The sequence below is a fragment of the Leptodactylus fuscus genome, chromosome 1 (assembly GCF_031893055.1).
Source record: "Leptodactylus fuscus isolate aLepFus1 chromosome 1, aLepFus1.hap2, whole genome shotgun sequence".
NCBI classification, from domain to species: domain Eukaryota; kingdom Metazoa; phylum Chordata; class Amphibia; order Anura; family Leptodactylidae; genus Leptodactylus; species Leptodactylus fuscus.
Genome location: NC_134265.1, coordinates 257111818 through 257135650, shown reverse-complemented (window position 1 = coordinate 257135650; position 23833 = coordinate 257111818). Strand labels below are relative to the sequence as shown.

The window sequence follows — 23833 nt, the reverse complement described above, 5'->3', positions numbered from 1 at the left end:
CACCTACTTTTTGATTTCTCTTATGTAATTTTGGAAATGAATTTAGGCTAAGGCCCTACATATCAGGCTACATAAAAAAGGGTTGCGGGAAAATCTGTGGCGCCAACGCATTGCGATTTTTCCCGCAGCACTTTTCTCTGCCTGTCCCCCAAACTTGCCCGACCACTAATGTCTATTCAGGCTCATGCCGAGACCTTATTGTCAAACTTGTGCTTCACATGACCACTGAGACCAGTTAGTGAGCTCAGTTGGAGAGGGACCAGTGTCGTAACTCGCACACATATACGATATAGAACCGCACTCCAAATTGTGGTTATGCTTCAAAAATCAATCCTTTATTAGTATAGTACGTTTCGGTTGAAACCCTTCATCAGGCACATGTAATACAGATTTTGTAATGGCGTCCCAGTAGACGGTTGAGGTCCACAGGATTATTTAACAAATCGGTTAGTTGCTGGGTCAATATGGATGCATACAGGGGGAGATTATGGGGTATGGTCCATATATCAACTTTTTCCCATAAGGAACAACGGGCAAGCAAGTAAGTAAAGTAAGCCGCTGCGTAAGCTAGGACACCTATCTTCTACATCCCTAGAAAGCACAGTAACTCGCACACATCACTGATTCCTTAACAGTGACCTCTGAGACCAGTTAGTGGTCTCAGTGGTTCCTGGTAAGGAATCAGTGATGTATTGACATCATGTGAAGTGTAGGACTTCCAGAAATGAGGTCCAGTCAAAAGGCCGAACAGCCAGTTGCTATGGACAATGGAGGTCTGGGGACAGGTAGTATGTTTTTTTTTTTGTTTTTTTTCTTTGTTTTTTTTTTTTTTTTTTTTTTTTTTTAATTTAACACCTCCCCAGCCTCCACATTGGTTGATCCAATTCTTGGGCACATTGAAAGAGCAGTATGGTGGTCACTATTTTGCATCTGGCCAAAGCCAATAGTTGGTCAAAAACATGGTTAAAACCATGTGTGCTTAATATCATGAGAGTTGGGTCAAAAAGAAAGAATTTCTCCTCTTGCATTGCATGACTCCATTCCACTTTTCATTGCATATGTATATTTGTATTTAGTATAGCTGCCAGTACTAATATTATTGCTTCTGTTGTCATATGCACTGTTGTACTTGATCCAACCCACATGGGACTATTGGTAATTTATCATACATTTCACGCCAGTCTCTGGAATAAAATGTGTAATGAAAGTTGCAAATTTTCACAAACATCTGAAATGTACGCCAGCTCCTGTGAAACGCCAGTCTTGATAAATCTCCCCCTGTGTGTGTAAATATCTGTAATATGCTTTTAATGTGCATAAGCAATTCTGGCAGATGTGTAGAAGTCTTTAATTAAACTGAATTTTGTTTGATATTGAACCTGTCAGTAGTTGATGCTCATGACAGTATCATAAATTTCCATCTCCACATCTGTTTAGCAGCACTATTGCGCTTGCTTTTTGGAAGGAGTGTAGCCTGCAGCATGTCAGGAAGGATCACAGTCAGCTGTGGACTAGCTCTGCTATTTCTCCTCCAGGACACATTCCTGTCTCTGAAGAACCACAATGTCCCAACTTGATTCTTTGTCCTATTTCAGAGGAAATTAAACATATTGCTCAGGTGCAACAGGTATACTATGTCCTACTTTAGTCAAATAGCTGAATATTCCTTAAAGCAGATCTTGGACTTTTGATTATTTGACATATCCTGTTCATTTCCGGCTTTTCCATTTTAGAATGTGAAACTTGTAACAGCTGGATATTGACTTTAGATTAGTCCAGAATGTCATGATTGACTCTTTTATGGAAGGCTACTTACTTGTTTGTATAAATAACTTGAAGTTTATTAAGGCCTGTAGACATATGTCTGTCTTCAGGCGATTCTTATGGGAAGTATCTGTTGCAATGCTTAGTAGAAGGTTTATTATTTCATAAGACTGCTAATGCTGGTGAACCTGCCTTGGTCCAGTTTCTTCTTCAAATGCTTGAAGGAAATGATTGTGGAACAAAAAGCCCACAAAGACTTATAGTATTTGACAGTATTGCAAAGTAGAAAACTTTAGGTAAGTTGGGAAATGTTCTTATTAATCTTGAAGGGCATCATGCTGCCATACATATGTTGCAGAACATCCTGGTGACAACCAGTGACACTGTTCATTGTATACAGCAAACAACCTGCTGTAATTTATTTATTTATTTATTTTTGTGGGTTTTTCTGTGGGTTTTTTTTTTTTTTTTTTTTAACTTTTTTTCCTGTCCTACAAGCGAACTTGAGCTGGAATCTCAGACCCCCTGTGCAATGTCCTGCAATACATAATATTGCAGAAGTTGGCACATTAGTTCCTATGGGAAGTATGTATAGGCAGTCAGGAGGCCATGGTCCGGCCTCCCGACTGCCATGGCAACCCTTTGGAACCCACGATCTTATCGCGTGGGAGAGGGAATTCTAAGGGGTGATGTGGGTCTTATTCTTTTGCCTAAGAATAAAAGGGAATGATATTCATGATAGAACTTTGCCTGGTAATAAAGGTTATCGCTATTATGACATAATCACAATAGATATATGATTAAAGATCAATACAAGCACTATTATTACAGCGTCACATTAGAACTCTAACTAGAAGTATGAGCTAAAACCCGTTGTGACATCATCATCTTAAAATTCTGCCTAATAGTAAAGAGATACTCTGTTGTGACATCATCACAATACAGCGGTGACTGAAAAGGAAGTTAACTACTAGGAATCCATGTCATAATCCGCCCCCTCACAATGGTGATCTATGGAGACCGCTAGCGATCTTTTTTCTGTGAGCGGCATATTGCCGCTCACGGAAAAACAAAGCGAGCTGCCCTTTCTTTAGGCGGATTCGTGGCAGCACCCTCCAGACTAGGCCTATTAATTTTGGGCCTACTCCGGAGAGGCTTCCCGCGTCACATATGTCTAAATAACTATATAAGCCTGGGTTCACACCTACATCATGTCTCTGCTCAGGGATTCTGTTCTCCATTCTGCTTTAAAAATGTGGAGAGAAAAGTCCTGCAAACAGGACTTTTTTCACCGCATTTTGGAGGGAAACCTGGCAGACCCCATTATAGCCTATGGCAGTGATAACGAACCTATGGTACGTGTGCCAGAGAGGGCACGTAGAGCCCTCCATGCTGGCATGCGTGCGGTCGCCAGATTGGTCACTAACTGGGAAATCCGGTACAGGATTCCCCGTTGATGAGCAATCGCTGCCTTCAGTTGTATGTGCAAATTTACATACAGCTGGAAGCTGTCAGTGTAGGCCGCAGATCGCGCAACCGCTGCCTACACTGACTGCAGGGTTTGACCTCTGCCGTGACGCAGGCGCAATGACGTGAGTCATCAGCGCCCACAGTCAAAAGGAAGTGGACGCCGGAGGCTCTTCATGGGTAAGTATAAGAGTGTGTGAGTGTTCTGTGAGGGGGCTACTATGGAGTGTATAATACTGTGTGGGGGGCCTATTGTGGAGAATATAACACTTTGGGGGGCTACTGTGGAGAATATAATACTGTGTGGTGGGCCTACTGCGGAGCATATGATACTGTCTGGGGTCCCTTCACTATTTCTATCACACAGTATCTGTTTTATAGCAGACGTGATATTAGTACAGGATGTAAGAATATTACACGGTAACTATAAAACAGATCCTGTGCGATGTAAGTAGTGAACATTAATTGTTCAAAGTACTAAATGCTTTTAAGTTGTTTGTATAATTGAAAGATCTGTAAAGCCCCATTCACACAACTGTAATTTATGGGTCCGTAACTGTCCTCAATTATGGATCCGCACAGTATTAAGGTTAAATAGTTGTGTTGGCACTTCACAATAATTTAGTTGGTTTTGGGTTACAGTTTGGGCACTCAGTCTCTAAAAAGTTTGCCATCACTGGTCTAAGGGGTCCGTGGGTTTTCATAGATAACTGTTTTTTTAAGCGGATTAGGTTTCCGTAAGTGGGGCCCCCAAGCGGACCCCATGAATGAAAATGCCAACGCAGGTGTGAACCTAGTGTCAATTGGCTATCTCCTTGATCATACTTACACACAGAATATAGATCATGTGTTGTTTTTACCACATGACGAAACTTGTTGGAAAACTGCATGAAGTACAGTTTTCCTTGCCTTTGCCATTGGCCTCATACAAATGGAAACAGAAAATTTTTTAAAAAAGTTATAGATTTTGGAAGTCTGGGAGATAAAAAACGAAAACACGTTCTGGAAGTTTGATATTGATGACCTATACTAAGGATGGGCCCTCAATATCAGATCTGTATGAGTCTGTTTCCTGGTACTTATTACAATCAGATGTTTGTAGGGGTCATAAGGCTTAAGCGACATCTCGTCCTTTAGCAGTCGAGTCCCATACTAGAAAATGGGATGGAGCTGCAATTGCACATTATAAGAGCTGAGCATAGCATGGAATGAAGGGGCCACTGCATTTGTCTGTCTGTGATTTGGGCTCCCATTAATATGAGATTACTGACCTGCCCTAAGGATAGGTCCTCATGGTCCAGAAAACCCATTTTGGGACTTTTATGATACTGTACTAATAATCACTTTCAGCCACATGACAGCGTAGACATGCTAACGCTCTTGAATATTGCATTCTGTGCATGGCTTTTCTGCCTCTCATTCATTTTAATGAGTCAGTTTCTATGTAAAATGCTGTGGTTTCTGTCTGCATTGTGGATCTACAGCAGTGGTGGTTTCCCTTTGTGCTAGAATGCCTTGAGGCACTGACCTGGTGGAATTACAAATTACCATCATTATTATTTTTCAAAAGAGCAGATAATGCTTATTCTGCGCCGAACTCCCACGGAGCCTTGCAGAGTGCTGCCGTATTAATTAATTCTTGGAAGACATGCTCAGACTATTTGCTCCAGCCGCTTCCCCCGCTATATATTTTTATTTAACTATATAATGTGTTTTACACTCAAGCTGTGTTCTGAAGGCTAGCTTTATCTCTATACATAGTAGCCTCCCAGGCCTGTTGTCCAGAATACTGCAGTGACTTGCAGGGGAATTGACTCTGGAGTTAAAGAGAACTCCTATATGTCCTGACCCCATGTGTGATGTATAGCTCCATTACGGCATTATGATCAGTGTTTGCTTCTTAAATCATGCTGGTCTTATTCAAATTTTGTCACTGCCCCCAGCTTATTTAAACAATAAAAGGGTTGTCCATTGTTACTTGGACAACCCCCTTTAAAACTTGAGATGTGACTAGACCCATAGAAATTTATTGGTTTTAAAACACATTATTTCCTCTTGGGTGAACAAGTGCCATTAAAATACTACAATGGACCATCATGTCTGTTTTTCTTGGATCCTAGATCTGTGAAACACAGCACATTTGTGTGAATCTGGCCTTAGGATGGGTTCACAAATCAGTTGTGCCTTGTAGGTTGTGTTAGGGTGCATGCACACTACGTAACGCCGGGCGTGTATGAGAGCCGTACACGCCGGCGTTACAGCAGGGCTGCCGAACACTTCCCATTCACTTCAATGGGAGCGCTTGTAAACGCCGCTGTTACGAGCGCTCCCATTGAAGTGAATGGGAAGTGTTCGGCAGTCTGCTGTAACGCCGGCGTGTACGGCTCTCATACACGCCCGGCGTTACGTAGTGTGCATGCACCCTTAGTGTAGTTTATGCATCGGCATGGCATCCATATTCATGTAGAAAAACACTACATGCTGCATTTTTCTGTCTGGTGTAGGGAGACATCCAGCATAAAAATTGATGGGCCTGAAACCAGAAGCAATCCCTTTCAAAGGAATGGGATCAGTTCTGATATTATCTCTGGCACTTCAGTACTACACTGTAAGAAAAACAGCAATTGGGGAAACTTACTATTAGAAGAATTTTTAAAGTCAGTTTTGCTGGAGTGTGTGTTGGTGTAATTTGCACTAAATTCATCAAATGTTGCAAGATGTTTGGGGGCCACACGGTGGCTCAGTGGTTAGCACTGCAGCCTTACAGCGCTGGAGTCCTGGTGTTCAAATCCTGCCAAGGGCAAAAAACCATCTGCAAGGAGTTTGTATATTCTCCCCGTGTTTGCATGGATTTCCATCCCATATTCCAAAAAAAAAGACATACTGATAGGAAAAAAATGTACATTGTGAGCTCTATGTGGGGCTCACAATCTACATTTAAAAAATAAAATAAAATGTTGTAGGATGTTTGTTAAAGGGATTCTACCATTAAATTCGAATTTTCTCATTGACACGTAGGAATAGCCTTAAGAAAGGCTATTCTTCTACTTTTAGATTTCTTCTCTGCGCCGCCGTTTGGTATAAATCCCGGTTTCCGTTGGTATACAAATGAGTTCTCTCTCAGTACTGGGGGCGGGCCGCAGCGTTCAAACAGCACCGGGGGTGTCCCCAATGCTGCGAGAGAACTCTCCAGCGTCGCCTCCATCTTCTTCAGGAACGGCATCTTCACGCATCTTCTTCCGGCGCAGGCGGTCAAACTTCTAGGGTTCGGGCCTAGGGCGGAGCCGACTATGCATGCCCACAGGCCACAAGAAAATGGCCGCTTACTTACTGTGTAAGCGGCCATTTCTCTTGTGGCCGCAGGCATGCGCAGTCAGCTCCGCCCAAGGCCTGAGGCCTACAAGTTAGAACCTCATCGCCGGAAGAAGACGCGTGAAGAGGCCGTTCCTGAAGAAGATGGAGGCGGCGCTGGAGAGTTCTCTCTCTGGATCATGTAAACGAGAGAGAATTTCTCATTAACTTTTTATGTTAAGATATTATGGTGTGGGTTTTAAGGGAAGACTACAATTTTTTTATTTCAATAATTAATTGAAGTTATATTTACATGTGTTGTATTACTTTTATTTTTGTAGTGCAAAAGTGAAATGGGGTTTGTGCCACGCCACTTGTAGTAAATGAGAACGTGTTTATACAGGAGCTATGGGTTCTCACTGTGACTGTTAGGTGTTAAACACCAACACACCAGGAAGTCCTTTCACGGAGAGATGATTTTTATTATTACAGTAAAGACAAAGATTAATATTAAACTGCAAACAATTAAACCACCAGTAGGGAATGATTCTCTGGAAACTGCCATACATATAGTAAACCTCATGAGTCTTTGTAATAGTGATGGTAGAATTACGTCTGAAGCATGCCTGATAATAAATATATGTAAAAAAAAAAAACAGCCAGATAACCGGCGATATATTCAAGTGTGGCTTGAAGAATGAAGGCTGAACCTATCGTCAGCTTTGTGCAAAAGTTTCTACAGCTGAAAATTTGTCTACGTTTGAATGGACCATCTAGTAGCATACTATCTTTTGGATTTGAGTCAGTGGTACTGCTTTCAGTAACTAGCCTAGCTTCTTCACAATGTATGGAGCTGTGCAATACACGGCATCTGAAAGAAAAAGGGACAGCTGATAGGCTGGGGGTGACGGAAGTTAAACTACCACCACCAACCTCCTATTGGTGACCTATCCTAAGGTTAGGTCATTTAGCAATCCCTTTAATTTAGCTTTGGTGGCAAGCACATGGATTTCTCCAAGCTCCAATAAGAGAGATTAACAGATATTTCTGCAACAAAATTGCCATGTGAAAATTCACCATATAGCTGGGGACACTTGGACAGTACTCGCAGTGGGTTAGGTTTTGTGAACTTACCAGCGACCAACCCACTGAGATATACCATAGTAGCACAGTGGGTGTAGCAGATGAGATTTCTACAGATCTCATCCACACGCTACAGAAACCCGCAGCTCAAACTGATCTATACTGCGATGTCAATTAATGCTGCAGGTTTTCTCATGAATCTCAATGTCTGCAATTTACTGTGACATATTCGGAAAACGCGCAAAGTGTCTTTCCCGTGTGTCTCCAACCTTTTTCCTCAGAATTTTACTCAAAATGTCTGCATTCTCAATCTGTGTTGGTATGTAATTCAAAAATATTATTCACTTCTCCCCAACTCCTACAGTGCTCGGATCCAGACGACTCTGAGATACCTGGAAATGTTTGGAGATGTCTGGTCAGCCAACCACTGGCTGGAGTAGTGGTCCCATCTGACCAATAACTGGGTATCTTCAAGTGTTTGTCAGACATCAGGAAGTGAAAAGCAGCGAGTGCCCCAACCATGCCTAGACCTGAGCGGGGGGTAGTCAGGGAGAGGGGAGTATTGTTATGTTATGTTAGGACCCCCAGCTTCAGTCATTTTACAATTATTTTTATTCCCCTGTAAAACCCATTTTCTTTGCTTAGCTGTTTTGTGTTTTTGTTGCCCAGATACGCGGCGCTTCCAGCCAGCCCTTAGGTTCATTTTAGTATAATGGGAATGAATTAGGTTTATTTGATTAGTAAAGCCCTTGAATACTGTTGCCATATAGCATATTTGCAGTACGTTTCAGACACTTCTGTATTGAATAGAAGTGATGACCTGTAAAGTCTGTATTAACCCATTGTTGTATGCATGAATACGTTTATCTTGTAAAACCCAAACTGATAAGATAGGGAAAAAATGTAAAAAAAAAAAAAAAAATGCAAATAAAGACTCTGGTGTTAAGACGGAAACTTGTGCTAGTCCTTGCCCGAGACTGTTCCAAGTGGTTGCCACGGTGATCTTTGTCATGCTGCCCGTGTGATCTAATGACGCAGATTATTAAATGATTGTGACTGTAGCTTGGGAAATGCACAGAGGCAGGTCATTTATTCATGCTGTCAGCGTTTTCCTACCTTGACCATGGACAATAACTGATTTATTGATGGCAAAAGGTGACTCGGGGACAGATTAAAGGAACAGACTTCAGCTGAAATAATAAATCTTTGCTGGGCGTGTATGCGTGCACATCCTTTCAAGCTTCATTTAATGGAACAGTGATCTTACAACCAGCTTAAACATTTACTTTACTACATTGTGCTTTATTATAATGAGAGGAAATTGGAAGTATTGCAATGTTCTTAGAGTGTTTAGTTTATATTGTACATGTGATATTAGTAATCAAATCTGTCTCTTCCGGAACGCCAGAAGCCACATACTACAGAACATACGTCCAGATCAATCTCTGCTCTCTATTACCATAGTATGGCAAGTAAACAAAGACAATACAAACATGGGGCAAGCTTACAGGCTCCTGTTATACCTGTTTATTCAAAAATAAGGTCTACCCGCAGAAATAAGCTGTAGCTTGAGTTTGCAGGATTTTTGGAGTGGACCTCAAATATAAGTCCTACTCCAAAAATAAGCCCTAGTTACAGTTAGCGACTCCAGTGCTTAGATTATGTCACGTGACGTCACTGACTAGACAAAGAATAGGCATACCGTAGCTCCCAACCATCTGGACAAGTGCTCCGATACCTCCTTCCATGACAGAGCAAAATCTGCTCGCCCACTCCAGAGCCCCGCCTTCTGATCCCATCTCCCAGCTTTTACTATGCTGTGTGTTTGGCTACCTGTGTGACTAGACATCAGGTGTCGATACTCGACTGTTCGATCAAATATTGAACCCCATTATAGTCTATGGGGAAAAAATACTCGTTAAGGGGGAAACCACTATTCGACTCAGGAGGGTCACCAAGTCCACTATGATACCCCAGGAAAATGATGCCAACACCCTGGAATGCAACTGGGACAGCAGGGGAAGCATATCTGGAGGCATCTAACACGCCCAAGTCACTGTATTACGTCGGGATCCCTGTCAGCTTGCTATATGTGGGAGCTGACTTTTTCCCATAGGAATGCATTGACCAGCGTTGATTGGCCGAATGCCATACAGAGTACAGCATTCGGCCAATCAATGTTTGTTCTGCCGGAAGCTCATCTGTGAGGAGGCAGAGTCTAAGATCGGACCGGAATGGAGACTGCTGTGGACCGATCTTAGACTCCGCCTCCTCCGGCAGAACCAGCGTTGATTGGCCGAATGCTGTACTCTGTGTGGCATTCAGCCAATCAACGCTGGTCAATGCATTCCTATGGGAAAAAGTCAGCTCGCGCTTTATCGCAAGCTGACAGGGATCCCGATGCTATTGGTAGTCTTAATTTTGTATGTTTTCCCAACAGCTACAGAAAGTGTGTAACATTTGCTATTGTTAATTCCGTGAAAAAAAGCATGTAGAAGTGAGAACTGGACAGACATGGCAGTACAAGGGTGGTGTATCACTCATCATGTGGATTCACTCTGTCTCCTAATCGGTTTGGTTTTGGGCAGCTTCATAATTAGCAAAGACTCGGCCCAATAGCAAACTTTTGATTTGAGCACCCCCCACCCCCACATGGTATAGCGTCCCCTTTCCTTGCACTCACATGGTATAACACCTAACTTAAACACTATAATGTCCCAAATTGGCCTCTAGGCAGTATAATATCCCATAGTTACCCCTCCACACAGTATAATGTTCAATAGTTGCCCCTGCAAACATTATAATGTCCCATAGTGAACCTTTACACAGTATAATATCACATAGTGGCTTCTTCACACTCTATAATGTCCTATAGCAGCCCTCATACAGAATAATATCACATAGTGACCCCTCCACACAGTATGATGTTCCATAGCAGCTGCCATAGAGTATAAATTCCCACAGTGGCTCATCCACACATTAATATGTCCTATAATGGCCCCTTCACATAGTATAATGTCCCATACTGGGTCCTTCACCCAGTATAATGTCCCATGGTGGCCCCTTTACACAGTATAATGTCCCATAGTGGCCCCTTCACACAATATACTGTCCCATAATGGGTCTTTCAAACAGTATAATGTTCCATAGTGGCACTGGCCCCTTCGCACAGTATAATGTCCCATAGCGGCCCCTTCACACAGTATAATGTCCCATAGTGGCCCCTTCACACAGTATAATGTCCCATAGTGGCCCCTTCACACAATATACTGTCCCATAATGGGTCTTTCAAACAGTATAAAGTTCCATAGTGGCACTGGCCCCTTCGCACAGTATAATGTCCCATAGCGGCCCCTTCACACAGTACCGTATTTTCCGGACTATGAGGCGCACATAAAAACCTACGATTTCCTCAGAAATCGTAAGTGCGGCTTGTAGTCCGGTGCGGCTTATATATGGATGGAAGCGGCGGCAAAGTCTGCGTGCCGCTTCCATACATACATAAAAGGCACCGTAAGGGTGCATTCACACTACAGAACGCCGGCGTGTATCACAGCCGTACATGCCGGCGTTACAGCAGGGCTGCCGGACACTTCCTATTCATTTCTATGGGAGCCGGCATGCGAGCGCTCCCCATAGAAATGAATGGACAGACACTTCCCATTCATTTCTATGGGAGTCGGCATGCGAGCGCTCCCCATAGAAATGAATGGAAAAAAGCAGTCCATTCATTTCTATGGGGAGCGCTCGCATGCCGGCTCCCATAGAAATGAATGGGAAATGTCTGGCAGCCCTGCTGTCACGCCGGCCTGAAACAGAACGTGAAACTTACCCAGCGGTGCAGGGCGGGCGGGCGGGCATTCAGGCCTCCTCTTCCTCCGATGTTCCGTCCTTCTCCTCCGGCGCTCGCTGATAATGGCCGGGGCGCATGCGCAATATCATAATGCTTCTACTACGGCTACGCATGCGCCCAGGCCATTATCAGTTAGCGAGCGGCGGAGGAGGAGGACGGAACATCGGAGGAAGAGGAGGCCTGAATGCCCGCCCACCCTGCACCGCTCGGTAAGTTTCACATTCTGTTTCAGGCTTTTATTTTAAAACGGGGGGGGGGTAGTTTAATCTAACTTTTACGGTTGGGCTCTATCAGCATGATTTTGCTGATAGAGCCCCTCCTCGCCTGCCGAGTGCTTCCAATAGAAGCGGCTGGCACGCGGGGGGTTAAGCGGCCGCTGGCAAAGTCTGCCTGCCGGCGCTTTCAATAACATATAATGCGCACCGGACTGCGGCTTATAGTCCGGTGCGCCTTATATATGAACCGAGACGGACTATAAGGCGCTCATGGGCAATGCGGCTTATAGTCCAGTGCGCCTTATAGTCCGTAAAATACGGTATAATATTCCATAGTGGCCCCCCCAGTGTTCGTTGCAAATATTGCTAAAATACATTTTTGGGGGGTGCACCACTGATGATCTCTTAGGGCTCGTTCACACAGGCACAGAGGGGCGTATTATGTTGCGGAATCCACATCATAATCTGCCCCCTCATAATCGTGGTCTGTGGAGACCGCTAGCGGAAAAAAGAAGTGACATGACCTTTCTTGAGGCGGATTCCGCCTCAGGAAGTCAATACAAGTGAATGGGAGGCGGACACCGTGTCGCGTTTTTCTTTGCCAAAAACAGCAACGCGGTTTTTTAAGGTCAATTCACTGTCCAGGAGGGAAAAATCACCTGGCTCCAAAAAACGCCTCAGTGTCCAAAAACCGCTTCCTAATTCCTGAAGCGTTTTCCTGGCCAATAAGAGTAATAATAGACTGACACTTTTTCTTTACAGATTTTCTTTACTGCAGTAACCTCATTTACACCATAGACAAAATTTAAATAGAGGATAACCCTTCTGTGGATAACTCATTGACCATTATCATTGCATCCACTTCTGATAATAGATGATATCATGGCTTGTGTAATCCTCCTCTCTACACAATGCATGTCTAGAAAACCTCCCATAGACTTCAACGATTTGCCTAGTCTATTGCTACGATTGGCCATAACATTGCTGCTATATCACTAAATTCTGTTAACAGAGCCGAGGATAAGCTCAAGCAAGATGGCAGCCCCCCCTCCCCCATTATCATATACAATAAATAGAATAAAAAGATCTACAAATAGAAAATCTGGTATTAATAAATATACAAAAGGTGATACATTCCCTTTAAGTTTTTGATGTTAATTCTTGTTGTCAGCAATGCAGATAATCGTGACGCAAGATTGTTTCCTTTTCCTTTGTTTTCTTAGTTGCCATGGTGTACATCATTATTGAATGATTCACGTATTTGCTAAATTCGCCAAGTACTTAATTCTCTGCATTATGTAGTATATTTGCAGTACCTTACAGACACTTCTGGGATTGTTTGCTGAATTAAATGGAACTGATGACAAGTCTGCTGTAACCCTTTATAGAGTGAATTCATATAAACTAGGACACAATTCTAATATGTACCACACATGGCTCTACCTACAGGTATATTGGAGAATAAAGTAATGCAGATATTAAGCCTTGTCAGTTTCTGGAGAAATTAATAGTTAGCCTGTAGACTATAGGAAGATTCACATACACATCCAAATTCTTGAAATGAAGAATTATAAATCTCTCCTTAAAATCAGTCATAAACACTGAACTGATTTGCCATATAATACAGCTAGACCTGTAATGACAATATGTGGATATAATTTAATGCAGATGTTCAATGAGAAAAAAATATGCAGTAAAAGTAGAATAGTTTTTTTTTTATTTCAGTCAAATGTTAACTACTTATTGACCCTTAGCTGGAGGGCAAACATTGGATCCCTTGCACACTATTTCTGGATTCAGATCCTTCCAATTGGGTAGATTTTCTTTTAAAGAGAGCGTTTCATGTCGTCAGGCACATGTGGTGTATTACACCGCCAGAAAGCCGACAGTGCGCGGAATTCAGTGCACTATCAGCTTTCTGTGCTCCCGCTGAAGAGCTATCGGTGCCATTACAGTAGCTTTTCAGTGTCAGAAAGGCATTTCTGACAGTACTGTGTGTAGCTCTATACTGTGAGGGGGCGTTCCTTACTGCCCAGTGATGACGCAGAGTGGTTAGGGCAGTAAGGAACGCCCCCTCATAGTATAGAGCTACACACAGTACTGTCAGGAGGGGCATTCCTGACAGTCAGGAACACCCCACCTGACACTGAAGAGCTACGGTAATGGCACTGATAGCTCTTCAGCGGGGGTGCAGAATGGGAAAGTCAATAGTGTGCTGAATTCCACGCACTGTCGGCTTTCTAGCAGTGTATTACACCGCATGTGCCTGAGGACGTGAAAGGTCTTCTTTAATAACATTGACAAGCTTATTGATAGAAGTGTCATAGTAGTGTAACTTATGTATTTCGCCATTGAAAGCATTGACAGAATAAGAAATGGAGTCCACAAATAACTGAACATTTCTAAAACTATCGATAGATTTTTACTTTTGACCTTACCATTCCTAAGTAATCACTGCAGTTCGTTTCAGTGTCTGAGATACTGTCAAGTGAGTGGTCTTAGGCTAAAGCACACAAGAGGACTCTGGCTCTCTGTCTCTGATTGGAACTCTGAATTCTGAGCCCTTGTTTTCTGTGGCCTAAATATAGCCACAAACAGTACAGAGAATAATTAGCATATCAAAATTAATTGCACTGATTGTCTAGGAATAGTGGGGGCTACACAAATAATTCCAAGTGCACTGGAGTCAGTTGTGTGCCACCTATTTAAAGATGCAGAGAACTACAGTATAATATAACTTTAAGTGAGTTTTGTGATTTTATAAATAATATAGTAAAATGCACCATATCTCAGAATTAGTTTACATATTTCTCATATAAATAAATGGAGAAACTGACTCCCTGTCAACATATAATACTGGTCACATAACACCACTGTGGATCAGAATAGAGTGAATAACTCATAGATACAGCAACCATTGAGAAGAATACCTTTACTACAATTTACATCATAAGCCTTTCCCACAGGCAAGAGAATACATTTAAGTGATGTAATAGTGGCTTCACCAAGACATGGATCTGCTGTGCAGAAAATGCTCCACTGATCATTGACTCTGGACTAGCTGATGCCCAGCATGTGAATCACACATGGAGGAGGCCCAGAGAACAGAGGGCGATAGAAGGAGAGAAAAGACATGTACAGTACTACAGAGAGGGAGGAAATGGGAGATAACCAGGTCTTCACCGTACCAGACATCCCACAAGCAGGAGATACAAACTAGGAGCATTGTCGTACCATTGTATGTCAGACTGTCTTACAAAGGCATTCCAGCTGCAGACAATACATTAATATGTGCGGACCTTTATCCTCTGCTGCATTAAATAGGACCCAGTTTTCAAAATAGTTTCTGGTCCCACAGATGAAACTTGTATCTATAAGACATATATGGGTATATACTATGGATATAGCCATAAATGCCGAGATGGATTGTATTTGTAGCATGGGGCCATACATTTGAAATTTTTTTAATTATAATGGCTCCTGAATTCAGGGGTGTTTTTTTTTTTAGCCAAAATGACCTTCCATCTTTTTGCACTTCAATACTATTATTTTTAGGGAAATGCAAATTAGAAAATTGTTACTGGAGAAACAAAAAAGAAATGCAATTTAATCTCACCATTTTCATGTGGTAGACCAATGTGCCTACATTGTAGTTTATTAGAAAAAGAACATTGATTTAGCCGATCCGAACAGCACGCTCCCATAGAAATGAATGGAAGCACCTGGCACGCAGACCCCCCGCGTGCCGGCGCTTCCATTCATATAAATAAATTAGTCATAATAATTGAATTAGTCAGTCAGCTGGAACTAGGTCTAAAACAGGCCCCAAATTGTAACTGAAATGTCACTTTATGTACTTTGTCTTATTAGCTGTCACAAATTCGGCAAGGTAGTTAAGGTTGATCCAGCCTACAATCCAATGAAGAATATTTGAAGGTATTTGTCTTTAAAATGGGGTTGGCCACTTTCAGAGCAATATTGAGAGTCAAATGTTATTGTTGGTATAATCAAAAGTTGTACAATTTTCCAACATTCTTTCTGTATTAATTCCTCATGTTTTCCCAGAACTCTGATCGTTGTCATTTATTCTGCTTACTCTCAGTGGATAAAAATCTTTCCATGGTTATGTGATATACAGTCCATGCTCATATGATATACAGTCTATGGTTATGTGATATACAGTCCATGGTCATGTGATATACAGTCCATGCTCATGTGATCTACAGTCCATGCTCATGTGATATACAGTCCATGGTCATGTGATATACAGTCCATGATCATGTGATATACAGTCCATGCTCATGTGATATACAGTCCATGCTCATGTGATCTACAGTCCATGATCATGTGATATACAGTCCATGGTCATGTGATATAAAGTCCATGATCATGTGATATACAGTCCATGAACATGTGATATACAGTCCATGATCATGTGATCTACAGTCCATGATCATGTGATATACAGTCCATGCTCATGTGATATACAGTCCATGGTCATGTGATATACAGTCCATGATCATGTGATATACAGTCCATGCTCATGTGATATACAGTCCATGCTCATGTGATCTACAGTCCATGATCATGTGATATACAGTCCATGGTCATGTGATATAAAGTCCATGATCATGTGATATACAGTCCATGAACATGTGATATACAGTCCATGATCATGTGATCTACAGTCCATGATCATGTGATCTACAGTCCATGCTCATGTGATATACAGTCTATGCTTATGTGATATACAGTCCATGGTCATGTGATGGACACACAGGTGCAGAGCTCGTTATAGTCACAGACATCTGCCTGGTAACGAGCTATACACCTGTGTGCTCATCATAAATCTGAATAGTATAGTTGTTAAAGAACAGTATACATCCTGATTGTTTTCACAATATGTATATAAACCTATGATCACAAGGAATAGTAGTCTTAGGCTTGGTTCACAACTGCACACAGGCTTCCGTTTGAGGGGTCCACTTGGGGACCCCCTGAACGGAAACCTAATCTGCATAAAAAAGCGGTTACCTTAGGTCACCCGCGCACCCTATAGACTATAATGGAGTGCGCGTGGTTTCCATTCGGTTTCCACACGAAAAAGGCGAAACATGTGGAGAGAACAGAATGCCCGTATGGAGACTGAGCACACACGTGAACCGAGCCTTAGCTAAGTGCAATCTGTAAGCAATAGCTGCAGAAATAGAAATTACATACCAGGACCATCTAGAATGAACTTACAGCTCCAAAACCAAGAAAGGCCAAAGTAACTAAAAGAGTCAGGCTGGCTCAGAGTTTTACATGGCAGAAGTTTAGAAGTAAAGAGAATATCACCAGTACCAGGAGATTGGGCAGTCACAGAATCAAACCATTCCAGGATTTAGTCAGGCCAATACGTAACCACAACTGGTAATGGTTCAGAAGAAGGCAATGCTTTGTAATCAGGATCAATTCCCAGAAATCACAAGGAACATATGTTACAGTCTTCAACATGGGAAAACACTATTTTTGAAAAACAAGGACTGGCAGCAAAAAATTAGCCTCTATTGGTTCTCGCTTGATCTGAGCCTACAAGGTGATTCCAGTGTACACAATAAGGGTGTTACTTACTTTACAAGGCCATGTAAGAACCTTCATACGTCTTCTTTACATCACTTTTGTTGACCTAGTAGCGGCTATAGGATTCTAAGGGGATTTTCATTCTTACTGTAATACATTCAGCAGGCCATAGGCACCATATACACGGGCAGAATTATTTTTTTTATAGAATTTGTAAACTGTGGTATAATTTCATGTTATTTGCAGAAATTGACATAGAACGATGTGTGCGTGAATCAATCAATCTCTTCTGCTGGACACCAAAAAGTGCAACATACAGGCAACATGCTCAGTCACCGAAGCAAGCAAGTGACAGCAATGGCAGATCTCCAGCAGGATTCACTACTGACTACCAGGAAACCACCAAGACTGATTTGGTATGTCAAACAAACTCCTGTCTTAGAAATGTAAAGAACTGCACATTTCTTATATGTTGTCTTGTATGGTTTGCAATATAAAGATGATGTAATTTTGATGCCATTTTCATATAAAATATCTATGGCTGCACATAAAAAGTACTATAGGTTTTGCTACTTTTAATGGCAAAATACCAAATATGAAGATATGTTATTACTTTACAGTTGAGGGGAATCTACCACCTCCAAGCATGTTCACCACCACAGAGTACTTTGCATTGATAAAAAACATACTTATGTAAGTCACTTTTATATATTTGTAGAAAAAACTATTTGAAGTCTTATGCTGTTGAAGCAGTTGGTGCCCTGGGGGAGGGGCTTTAGCCCTGGGAGAGCTGCCCTGGCTGCTCAAGTAGGATGGGTGATGTCACAACAGTGGGAGGATCAGCTCTCATTACATGGGTTGAGATGGTAGTCTGAGTTGCAAGAGCAGCTCTTCTTAGGTTAGGTTCACATCTGTGTTCGAGTTTCCGTTCAGGGGATCTACTTGGCCCCCCACCCCACCCGGAACGGAAACCTAATCTGCATAAAAAAGCGGTTACCTTAGGAAACCCACATACCCCATAGACTATAATGGGGTCCGTGTGGTTTCCACTTGCAGTGCGTTTCTCTCTGCATTTTTCATGGGGAGATGGAAATGGAGTCCCCAAACACAGATGTGAACTGAGCCTCAGAGATAAAGGTCCACCCTTAAGGCACCAAGTGCTTCATTATCACTGTAATGTACTCTGTAACAGTTTAGTATGCTAAGGGGAGGTGATAGACTCCCTTTAAGTAAAAAAAAAAAAATCCCTAATAAGATGAAAACAAAATGATAAATTATTTTTAGAAATATGCAAATAAGGCTTAAGTGCAATGAGGGTGTTCCAGAGCCTTTGGTTTTCAAACCTGAATATAACAGATCCTTTGGAAGATCTAACACGCGCCTATTTCACTACAGCTTCATTTGCATATATCAACAAATGGTCTTTTTTAATGCAAGTAGTGCTTCTAAATCTCTGGTCCTGCACAGCATTATGTCCATTACAGTGCACTGGTCACTTATGAAGATTTGGACAAAAAAAAACTCTGAAGCTTTATGCAAATGAGGGAATTGGTGCAGTAGGGGCGGTCCTTCAGCTATGGGAGCACTGCTCTTTCTGCTTAGGTAGGATTGTTGCAGATTAGCGCAGATAGGACATGGTAGGGGTCTGAGCGGTATCAAAAGCAGTACTGAAGGGCTGAAGAGCTGTCCCCGTCCACTAACTGCCTCACTTGCATAAAACTTCAATGTTTTTCGCCAAATCTACAAAAGTGACATACATAAAAAAAGGAATATTACTTACTACTGTAATGTACTCTGTAACACGGTGGTGGCAGTGGAATATTCTTGGAGGAGGTGATAGACTTAATGATCCCCCTCCAGTTTCTGTTTACAGTCTGACAGAGATGATATGGTCTTTCTGCTGGCAGTACTATTAAGGTTATTGGCAAGGGATTGAAGAGGAACGTTCCAATATTTTACATTTCAAGTCATTTAAGAATTTTTGCGGCTCCTTTTTTCAAACTTCCAGACAGCATCTTCATCTTTATCACAACTTTCATCTTATTGACAGCACTGAATTCTCTATTCAGCCTTTTAGAAAGGCATATTGATCACCCATATAGATTCTCATAACAAATTCCTATAGTGGAACCAATGGGTCTGGAACTCAGCTGTAGTCAGTAGACTGTAACATAAGTACCTTTAATTTGTAGATACATTCATTTCAATAAGAGGAAGAGTTGAGAGCACACTTGCTAACTTTCACAGAAGAAAATTGAGAGCCCTCCATACATGTGCGGCACCTCTTCATTCAACGATCACCTTGCCAGGTGGATCAGAGGTTGAGGAGACACCATGTCTGAGATGATAATACCCCTTCATGGGACATTAAATTGTGGTGACAATTGTTGTTGGCCCTTCAGTGATGTCATCAATCCAGGACTGTACTGTATTAGAAGATTGTGTACATATTCTTTAAGATTATCATAGAACTTAAGCAGAAGTGATGCTATGGAATGTGCCCAGTTGAGAAACCACATACAAATCAGGTACGGCATCAGCCCTCTTGGCAGGACTGACCGTAGATGAAATAACTAGCACCTTGAATGGATTGGCAAGACTGCTCAATTAAATTGTACTATGCAAACATTAAAGATGAATTTGGAAATGGATAAAGGCTGAGTGTCCAGAAGCACCCGAGGAATGTAAGACATTTGCACTTGTGCAGATAAGATTAAATTCTAGGATATTTATGGGTTAGTTTATGAATCAGCTTGACCAGCTAGATTCTTATATGCTGCATGTCTTAAGACAGCCTTCTTCTGATTAACCGAATGTTCTTTTTTTATCAGAAAATGTATGGAATCCCACACTTTGGGTTCTTTCAATAGCATTAGGCATCAGTTTTCAGAAAGGTGCATATTTCATGATATATCTGCCTGTGGTGTACTATTCCAAAAATAAAGCTATGTACAATGTACAGCTAGAGAATAAAGTAGCAATGTATTGTATGCCCAGTTATTTATTGTGTCTAAACTACAGCACTTCAAAAAGTTGTAGTAAAGTGTGAATTATGTCAAGTTTACAAGTTTTACAAGTTACATGGATTCCACACCTACATCCTGACATAGCCTGCTAACAGACTTGCATGCTCCGGAAAATAACTATGAAGAAAACTTGACCAGACTAGAGATTAAAGGGAGTCTGCCAACCTAATCCCACTAACTTGTACAGTTCATTCTACCGCTACCAAATATGCCTCTGTCATTCAGCTTTGGAGTGACTGTCAGGAATGCCCTTCTGACTGTAAAGCGCTACGGTACCGGGACCGAAAGCTCTTTACCCGGGGCACAGATCGGGAAAGCCGACAGTGCGCTGAATTCACCGCACTGTCGGCTTTCCAGCAGTATATAGAACTGCCTGTGCCCCAAACTATGAAAGGTCCTCTTTAAAGGGGCTCTATCATTGAAAAAAGTCATTTTTAACTAATCATATCCATGCATAGCCTTTAGATAGGCTATTTCACACATACTTTTTGTATGTAAATTGTCTCTGTAGTTTTTGAATGATTCCGTTCTTATTCATATGCTAATTAGGCTCCCCCGTGCACAGGAAGTTGTCACCAGCTCTCCTCTCCCTGCTGTGTACTATGTATGAGAGCAGGGAGGAGGCAGAAGCAGCAGCCTGTGCTGTATATACAGAAGACAGTGCACGAAGAGACTTCCGGTACAAGGAGAAGCTAATTAGCATAGAATAAAGACAGACTTATTCAAAATCTACCGAGGCAATTTACATACAAAAGGTATGCATGGAAAAGCCTTTCTAAAGGCTATGCAAGGATGTTATTTTTTCCAATGATAGAGCCCCTTTAACCTAAAGCACCTTCGCCTCATTTACATGTGAATAAAAGAGCAATTTACATAAAAATGGGTCTCTAAAGCTGAATAACAGAGACACATTTGGAAACTGTAGTATAACCTCTCAAAGGTGCTAAGATTAGATTTATAATAAATTAACTTCTTTTTTTTTTAATTATTATTATTAATAATAATTAATAATATTTATTTATTTTTGTAGGAAACCTTATATTCACCCCATTGAATTATAACAGGACAAATGTCTGCTGTATGCTTGTCTGCCTCAGATTATCTGCAGAATCCATGATGAATTTCTTTAGGATAAATCTCTACTATGTGAACAGACCTTTAGGCTAAAGCCCCACGTTGCGAAAACACTGTTTTACAGGACCTGCAAAGTGAATGAGATACTGGCTAATCCCATCCACATGTTTTTGCTATAAGTTTAATAAGGAAAAAAGAAAAAAAAAACCTGCAGATAAAAATTTAGCAAAAACACAATGGAAAACGCTACAGAAAAAAAACAGAATCCTGTTTCGTTTTTTTTAAGCAGTGTTTTTTTGCTGCCTTTCCCTACATGGGGTCTTAGCCTTAAAGGACTTAGTACGCAGATTGTTTATATACATTTTTCAAACCTTTTAATTGAAATTGTGTATAAGCATATCATACAAGTATGGTGTCTTTGTCAGTGGGCTAAATGTGTGCCAAAAGTGTGGTCTGATCAGTAGTAATGCCCGCTCTTGATATATTTTTTTTTATTGTAATTTTTTGAAGACTTGAATCGAGGCTCCACATTGAACTTTTTTATTAATCCTATGCCAGCCTGCTTTAGCCTCCTCCTGCAGTTCTGGGCTACTAGTTTCAGTTAATTTAGTTTTTTTCCCTTGAACATCAAAGACCGGCCATTCTTCCATAAGCAATTATATCTGCCAGAAAACAAAGCAGAGTGATGATTAAGTTTCTAGTGGGGGAGTCCCTGTCTTGGCATCCGTGCATTATTAGTGTGGGATGGCATTACACTGTATTTGTATTAATCTTCTACATTTATATAGTCTTAGAATTGGACTAGACATGCTACTGGCTGTCTTGGTGGCTTTGTAGGTACATTCAAACATACGCAGCAATAATGCTGCATAAGTTATTGTGGTTTTCTACAACTGTGCTTGCGGGGAAGCCACACCATGAGTATATAAGCTAGTTTACTTGTGGGTTGTCAATGATGTAGTTTCCCCACTGAAGCGAGTGGTAGTTATTCTGCCTTTACATTGTGTCAGCAGTGAACTTTACAGTAGACTATAGGATGTGTCATTCTGGAGGGATATAGATAGATAGATAGATAGATAGATAGATAGATAGATAGATAGATAGATAGATAAGCTCCGAATGGATATGCACATTATGTTGTATCATGTCACTGCTTAGCACATAAAGTAGAAGTTGCCAAACTGTTGCTTTACCAGGGTCTCCATTTGCTACGTTAATTTATGTCACCACAAACAGCTACTCTGTATGTTATCAGAATGATGGTGTCAAATAGAAGGGGTGGTTGAACCCAGGTCCCCGTGTTGATTTTAGTGAAGTGTTGTGGTGCATCACATGTAGGTAGGTATTGAGGTTTGTCCATAGAAACAGTCGTTTTGTACCTCATGTGTGAGTGTAAAACCATGTAAGGCTATTAAAAATAAAAGAGGACTTCTGGATCTGAATGCCCTGCAAGGGATCACGCGTAGCAGAGACCTTTCATTATACTGTACCCACCAACATAGAAGTGGAGAGAGGTGGATTTTGATTGATGGACAGATGAGATGAAAGAGATGAAACTTATGGTTATCATGGTATACGAGTCACAATCAGATGGTGAAGGGCATATGTAAGCCAACAGAGCTTTGATCTGTAAGTAACTTGCAATGGCAAATTTCGAGAATCAGCATACATCAAAAGATTGGCTTATCAGTTTTAGGTGAGGACCATGTACAGTATAATGGTGTGTGCGTGTGTATGTACAGTATATACATAAGTTATTCCAGAGATTTTGAGGTTCACGTGCAGAACACTTCTGTTAAATAACTTTAAATGTTAAATGTACCTTTGTGTTATCTCAGTTATAACAATTCTTGGGGAAAAATCAGAAAAGTATTTATAAAAATGAACACCATTTATAATGTGGTGAGGGGATTTATATGTTTACTTTGCTGGTGGTCTGGTGATGTTCTTATTTATCAGATGATAGAAATTACATTTGCTAAGGTTTTAGACATTGCATGCTGACAGTTTTAAAATTCACCAGATTTTTCACAGTGACTAATGCTGAATGATAAATCTGGTGCATTATTGGACTATATAATCTAAGTTTACACCATCAGTTGGCTTAGTTTCCAACAAAACAAATCTAAATTCTCCTGTGGGGCGAGGGAGGACAGGAAGTGTGTTAGTTGCAGAGTCCTCTAAAGGCCCAAGAGGGTAAGATCATGGGATCTCAAGGGATCCGTGTAGGGAGTCTAGGTCTGTCTTGAATGGAAATCTCTTGCTCGCATCATACCTACTTTGCACCAACTTAGAGCCTTTGGGATAGAGGAATCTAGCCGGAGAGAGACGATTGCTTAAGACTGACCCATGGCAACGTCACTTTAGTACCCTCTGAATCATAAAACTTTTAAGCAGGTTGTCCTGACTATAAAAAAGTTATATGTGTGGGTTTAAAACACTGTTTGGACATACAGAAGGGAAGGAATGTTGTCCATTTGGAGTATAAATTTAGAAGG

At 41.4% G+C, this 23833-nt stretch overlaps 1 protein-coding gene across 1 annotated transcript in view; it reads left to right on the top strand.

The window, feature by feature from the left end:
• Nucleotides 1-23833, top strand: part of TBCK (TBC1 domain containing kinase) — a 202627-nt gene that overhangs the window by 108444 nt on the left and 70350 nt on the right. Inside the window, exon 23 of the mRNA XM_075286109.1 lies at nucleotides 17482-17651. Within this exon, the coding sequence (XP_075142210.1) occupies nucleotides 17482-17651 (170 nt within the window). The remainder of the gene's footprint in view (nucleotides 1-17481; nucleotides 17652-23833) is intronic.